The 7,006-nt window shown below is 46.5% G+C and overlaps 1 protein-coding gene across 1 annotated transcript; it reads left to right on the top strand.

Moving 5' to 3' along the window:
- Nucleotides 1-1,178: 1,178 nt before the first annotated feature.
- Nucleotides 1,179-6,102, top strand: Rtl9 (retrotransposon Gag like 9). Its single transcript, XM_042690015.1, has 2 exons — nt 1,179-5,147; nt 5,986-6,102. The coding sequence occupies exons 1-2, from the start codon at nt 1,179-1,181 to the stop codon at nt 6,100-6,102; spliced, it is 4,086 nt and encodes a 1,361-aa protein (XP_042545949.1).
- The last annotated feature ends 904 nt before the right edge of the window (nt 6,103-7,006 follow it).

Below are 7,006 nucleotides of genomic sequence, written 5' to 3'. Positions count from 1 at the left end.
CTAGGCAACCCCAGGGAAAAGAGAGTTAAAGACATATAAAATGGGTCACAGTGACCCTCTTTTCTCCCCCTCTTCCTGGCTAATTTTAGAAAGCTTATAAAATTGAAATAATGATATCAATTATTGTAAGGCCCAAGTAGGATTTATGCTTGCAGATTTGCACATTACAGACAGTTTAAACTCTGTACAGTGCCATACATAAACTAAGTATGCAGTAGACACTAGTAGCAAAAATGCTGCTTGTCATTACTATTATTAATAATAACGATGATGTTAAGCAGGATTTTACTTTTGGAATGTTATTGTGAGTCACTGAATAGATTAATGCTCTAGCTTTCCTGAGGAGTACACTGAGAAACATCATAGTAGTAAAATAAAGACAAAAGTCAATCTCTGGATTCAGTGAACTTTATTAACTAATAATTATTTTCATGAAGGATTTCCCCATAGAGGTCTACCAGTACCTTGGCTGACTTGTGAGTGCTGTGTTGGGATGGAACATAACCTAGGGGCTTGCACTTTTGAAATTGGCCAGCAGGTGGTGCTCCTGCCTCATTTGAGGTTGTTGGCATTTTTTTTTTTTAATGAATTTTTTATTGTGAACATACTGTACAGAGGGGTTACAAGGGTTACAGTTACATGAGCAAGGTAATGAGTACATTTCTTATCAAGCATTGTTGCCTCCTCCTTTGTTTTTCCCCTACCCGCCCTTCCCTTCCATCTCTACAATTACCCTCCGCTCCCCTGCTCGCCTAAATTGTAAACATCGTTATTTGACATAGTGTCTTGTACATCTACTTATTGCAATGGGTCAACCTGTATCCCTATTCAAACAATTTGGCATTTATTTATTTATTTATTTTTAACAATTTGGCATTTTTAAACAGAGACTGCTCTGTAACTGGGTAGGATGATTTGAAAAGAAAAGATACTTGGAGCAATATTGACTCCAGCTTTAAAGTTACTTGTTGCTGCACAGTTTCTTCAACCTTGTAGGACTACCATACACAAAACAGGTCTCCACCACAAATCATTAATTTTTGTTTATTTTCCAATGTTTGTGACAGTACTTTTAACTTCTAATGTATTTCTTATTTACAGATTTTCTTGCTACTTGGCTTTGGGCAGGATTTCTGAGGCCATCATTTGAGGGGTTTCCTCCGTACTGTCCTGTGGTCATGGCAGATATGTCAATACCCTTACATTCACTGCGATTCAACACTATGACAAGGGAGGAAAATGTTGACCCCCCGAATAGAGGGACAACTTTTTCTAGATCAATGACAGAGACCAGAGCAGAGGTCCAAGTCCTGCAGTCTCATGTACAGTTGCCTGTAGTGTCAACCTCAGCCTCAGACCCTGGGGGGATAAGCACACAGATGATGACGTCTCCAGCTTTTGACAGCCTGTCCACACCTTTAATAGGAACATCAAACTCTGGAGCAGTTTCCCCACCACTAATGCCAGCCTCAGACTCTGGGACATTGTCCCCACTGCTAATGCCTACACCAGATTCTGGAATATTGTCCCCATTGCTAATGCCATCTTCAGACTCTGGGGCACTATCTCCACTGCTAATGCCAGCCTCAGATTCTGGAACATTGTCTCCATTGCTGCCTGCTTCGGACTATGGGTTGATGTCCCCAGGGATGATGACAATTCCTGACTTTGGAACAATGTCTACAGCACTAATGGCAACATCAGATTCTGCAGAGATCTTGCCATTGGCAACGGCAGCTCCATCTTCTGGGACACTGTCCACCCCTGGAATGAGCACCTCATCCTCTGAGGCAATGTCTACACCATTAATGCTGGCCCCAGATCCTGCGGAGATATCCCCACTCCTAATTCCCAATCTTAACCCTGGGGTGATGGCTCCACAGCCAATCACAGCTCCAGGCTCAGAAGCCATGTCTCCCTTGCAAATTACAGATGAGGACACAGAAGCAATGTCCAAAGTATTAATGACTGCGCTGGCTTCTGGAGAGATATCATCCCTTCTGATGTCAGACACAGATTCTGAAGTGATATCCTCATTGATCATGTCAGCTCTAAGTTCTGGAGAAACACCAGCCCAGCCAACAACCACCCAAAACTTGGATGAAATGTCTACCACACTGATGTCAGGCCTAGACTCTGGTGTCATGTCTTCACTGCTGATGTCAGCTTCAGGCTCAGAAGCAATGTCTGTACCACTATTGGCTGCCCCAAGTGCTGGAGAAGTACCCACATTACCAAAGCCAGCCCCAGATACTGAGGTAATGTGCCCACTGCTAATGACAGCCCTAACCTCTACAGTGATTCCCACCCAACTGATGGCAAATCCAGGGTCTGGACTGACATCCTCACTGTTAACACAAAGTCTAGACTCTGAAATCATGTATGTGCCACCAATGAGAGAAACGACCTCTACAGTGATGTCCACACAGCCAGTGAGAGCTTTAGACTCAGGAGCCATGTCCTCCACCCCACGAATGAGAGCCCCAGCCCCTGGAGAAGTGTCCACTCCACCATTGACAGTCACAAGCACTACAGAGATGTTCACCACAGCCTCTAGTGTGATGTCCACACAGATAATGATGGCTGAGACCCCAAGAACAATGTCCACAGGCTTTCCAAAAGCCACAGCCAATGGAGCAATGTCCACACAGCGAACAAGAGCACCAACTTCTGGAGTGATGTCCACACAGGCGGTTATAGCCTCAGACTCTGAAATGATGTCTGGGTCACAATCAATAACCACAGGCTCTGGGTCCATGACCACACAGCCAATCAAAGCCCCTATCTCTGGAACAATGTCCACGTCACAAATGAGAACCACAGCTTCAGGACTGACATCTGTACCACAAAAGAGAGCCTCGGCCTCTGAGACAATGTCTACTCCAGTAATGACAGCCACAGTCTCTGGATCACCATCTACACTATTAATGAGAGACACAACCTTGGGAGTGATATCTGTGCCACAAATAAAAGCTCCAGCCTCTGCGATATTGTCCAAGCCACTAACAACATCCAAACCCTCTGGAGCAGCATTCATAGAGCAAATGACAACTGTAATGTCTGGAGAGATGTCTACACAACTAATGCGAGATACAGCTTCTGGAGCTCTGTCCATGCCACAAATGACAGATCCAGCCCCAGGAGGGCTGTCCACACTGCCGATGGGAGCCACAGCTTCTGGAGTCATATCCACATCCCAAATGACAGCTGCTGTCTCTGGAGATATGTCCGTGCCTATAATTAGAGGCCCAGGTCTTGGAGCAACAACTACACTAATGAGAGCTACAGCCTCTGGGCCAATGCCTAGTCAGCCAATAAGCATGCAAGATTCTAGAGGGCTATCCACATCCATCATGAGAGCTATGGCATCAGGAGAAATGCAGATGAGATTGCAGGCCTCTGGAGCAGTATCCACACCAATCATGAGAACCTTGGACTCTGGAGAGATGTCCACACTGCTGATAAGAGCTTCATCTTCTGAAGAGAGGTCTCTGCCCCTAATGCAACCCACAGCTTCTGGAGAGATAACTATGCCTCCAACAGCTCCAACGTATGGAACAGTCTCAGCTCCACAAATGACAGCCACAGACTTTGGAATGATGCCCATGCCACAGATAAAAGCTTCGGCCTCTGGAGCAATGTCTTCCCCATTAAAGAGACCTGCAGCTTCTGGAGGGATGCCTAGGCTGCAATTGAGAACCCCAGGCCCTAGAGCAAGGTATACCTCACACATGACACCCACAGCTTTGGGAGATATGTCCATACTTGGAATGGGATCTACAGCCTCTGGAGAGATATCCTCACTACCAGCCAGAGTGCCAGCCGCTGGAACAATGTCCATGCCACTAAGGAGAACCACAGCTTCTGGAGCTGTGGCCGCGGAGTTAACGAGACCTCCAGCCTCTGGGAACATAACTACTGCACAAATGATAGCCAATGTCTCTGGAGGGATGTCCAAGCCATTCATGAGAGCCACCACCTCTGGAACAGTGCCCATACCTTTGATGTCAGCCATGGCTTCTGGAGACCTATCTGTGCCACTAATGAAAACCATGCCTGCTGGAGCAGTGTCAACACTGCAAAGCCAAGTTGTGACCTCTAGATCTATGTCCTTGCCACAAACAACATACACAGCTTCTGCAGGGATGGTGAAGCCACCGATAAGAACCTCAGCTTCCGGAACAGTGTCCGCACCACTTACGAAAGTCTCAACTTCTGGAATGATGTCCATGCCACTACAAGAAGCCACAGCCTCTGGTGGGAGAGCTGTGCCACAAATGGCAATGACAGCCTCTGAAGGGGTGTCCACACCACTAATGATGGCCCCCACTCCTGGAACAATGTCAACACCACAAACAGCTTTTGGAATGATCCCCACTCTGGAAACTGAAGCTACAGACTCTGGAGAGGGTTCTACCTCTCATATCAAAGTTACAGCCTCTGCATCCAAGTCCATACCACACATGACTGGTCCACCCCAGGAAACCATGAAACCACCACCAAAGGAAGTGCCATCTTTTGGTATGTTGACCCCAGCACTCTGTTACCTTCTAGAAGAGCAAGAAGCAGCCCGTGGCTCATGCCCTGTGGAGGAGGAGGTAGAGATTGATGACGAGAAGCAGATGAAGGGCTTTTTGGACGATTCAGAGAAAATGGCATTTCTAGTGTCTCTTCATCTTGGGGCAGCAGAAAGGTGGTCTGTTCTACAGATGGAGGTTGGAAACGCCCTCTCAAATGAAAATAAATCCTTTCTGAAGCGATCACAGGGCATATATAACTCTCTGTCTGAGATAGACATCCTCAGCGCTGTTCTTTGCCATCCCAAGCAGGGCCAGAAGTCAGTTAGGCAGTATGCCACTGACTTCCTGCTGCTGGCCCGACATTTGTCTTGGTCGGATGCCATTCTAAGGACCAGGTTTCTGGAAGGACTCTCAGAAGCTGTTACCACCAAAATGGGTCGGATCTTCCTGAAGGTGGCTGGCAGCCTAAAGGAGCTGATAGACAGGTCTCTCTTCACTGAGTGCCAGCTGGCTGAAGAGAAGGATTCCCCAGGCAACGCAAGCCAGGTTCTGCCGATGAAAGCCTGCAAGAGGAGTAATGAGGAGGCCATGGAGAGTGAACGGGGCTCTCAGCAGCCGACTGAAGAGGTAACGATGGGAAAATGCATGGGTGGTTTTGAGTTGAAACATGTGAAGGGAACAATGGGGAATACACCAGGAAATTATTCAACTCCTAGACCTTAACAGCTCAAACTGGAGTTTTATCAGAGAGCTGGAAGACACAGTCGTTTGGAGTATATTAACCACATTCAAGAGCAGTGTCCAATCCAAGTTACCAAGAAGCTGGGATGGATAAAGTATGGCATTCTGATTATAAGGGAACTGACAGGGTTCGTTCCCAACTCTACTTATTGTAAGTCTAGTACTAAGGGAGGGCTGTTTCTTCTTTATGTGCCTGGGTCCTCCCTATAAATGCATGTGTTGTGTAATTAGGTCATATGGAATTTGGTTAGCCTAGTCTTTATTCACACTTTTTACAAGTAAATTAGCCCAATTCTCTGGCAGGCTTGCTAACTTATTAGACTTATCCAGGGAGAACACCCTGAGTCATAAGAAGTGGTGTGTGTGTGTGTGTGTGTGAGAGAGAGAGAGAGAGAGAGAGAAAGAGAGAGAGAGAGGGAGAGAGGGAGAGAGGGAGAGAGAGAGAGAGAGAGAGCTAGTCCTGGAGCTTGAACTCAGGACCTGGATGCTGTCTCTGAGCATTTTTTCTCAAGGTTAGTGCTCTGCCACTTAAGCCACAGCTCCACTTCCAGCTTTTTGGTGGTTAATTGGAGATAAGAGTCTCACAACCTGCCTCAGATGGCTTTGACCAGCAATCCTCAGATCTCAGCCTCCTGATTAGCTAGTATTACAGGTGTAAGCCACTGGTGCCCGACTAGAAATCTGATTCTTATTTCTGCTGTTTTATTTTTTCTCTCACTCTCAGCACCAACATGTCCCCAAACGCTGTTACTACCTGAAAGAGCATGGAGACCCCCAAGAGAGTCTTCATGACCACCTTCGACAGAGCACAGGCCATCAGAAGCTACCCATCAACAAGTAGTGCTCCACACAAGGAATCTTCTCCTGTGATTTTGCTGCTAACTTCAGGACTGGTTCCTGGACCCATTCCATTCAACTACATCAGAAGCCTCGTTGCCTTCACCCTTCAGCCTCCTCCTTCAGGCATATCCCACTGTATCTCCTACTTTGTTGCCTTCACTTTCTCTTTCACCCACATGCCTGTGACCTGTCCTGACAACCCAAGTGTGGACTACAGAGTGTATGGTATATAAGGTTCTGAATTCCCATCACCATCAAGGCCAGTGCTACTGCTTGGTCCAGGGAGAAGTCTAGGCAGGAAATCATATCCTACCTCAAAAACACCTTAACAGTATCTTGCTATGTGTCATCTGGCAAACTTGAGGAAACCCTGGTCCTATTCCACCTGGCAAGGGAGCCTATAAGAGAGATACCCACTCTTATATCACCCTTTACAACCAGTAGATTTACCCTTATATGTCCCATCTCATAGTACCTAAAATGGTTCTCCAGGGCCCTTGCCCTGTTCATTGTTTCCATCCTGCACCATTTGTGTTGACCCATAATCTTAATAATAGTGATAGTAATGGCCAACTGTGAATGATAATGTGCCATGTGAAAGGTACGGTCTAAACTCTTGATAGGCACCATCTCACGACAGTGTAATAGTAACCCAACTTGTTCTTGTGTTGTTGCCTTCTGACTTCTTGATCTGTTGTTTATGGCTCTTGTCTTTCCCTGTGGAATCTCTAGCTCTGACCTCTGGGTGACCCCTTCAGTGGTTAATTACCCTCACTCCCCTTGGCTGTTGTGCTTCATGGTTGGTACTCTTGATAAGGGGCTTGGTCTTTAAACAGGCATAGTTAGTTAGAACTTAATATGAGCAGTGTTTGCCTTCAGGTGGTGGGGTTATGGGTGTTTTTTTA

The sequence above is a fragment of the Dipodomys spectabilis genome, unplaced genomic scaffold (genome assembly GCF_019054845.1).
Source record: "Dipodomys spectabilis isolate Male_0828 unplaced genomic scaffold, ASM1905484v1 ptg000132l, whole genome shotgun sequence".
NCBI lineage: Eukaryota > Metazoa > Chordata > Mammalia > Rodentia > Heteromyidae > Dipodomys > Dipodomys spectabilis.
Note: the sequence above shows the minus strand (reverse complement) of the source record. Positions and strands in the feature narration are given on the sequence as shown.

Excerpts from the sequence above, each read along its gene's own strand:
- Rtl9 (XM_042690015.1), top strand. The coding sequence starts at position 1,179 with ATGGCAGATATGTCAATACCCTTACATTCACTGCGATTCAACACTATG. Across the intron at positions 5,148-5,985 it reads CTCAGCAGCCGACTGAAGAG|CACCAACATGTCCCCAAACG; the intron begins GTAACGATGGGA and ends TCTCACTCTCAG.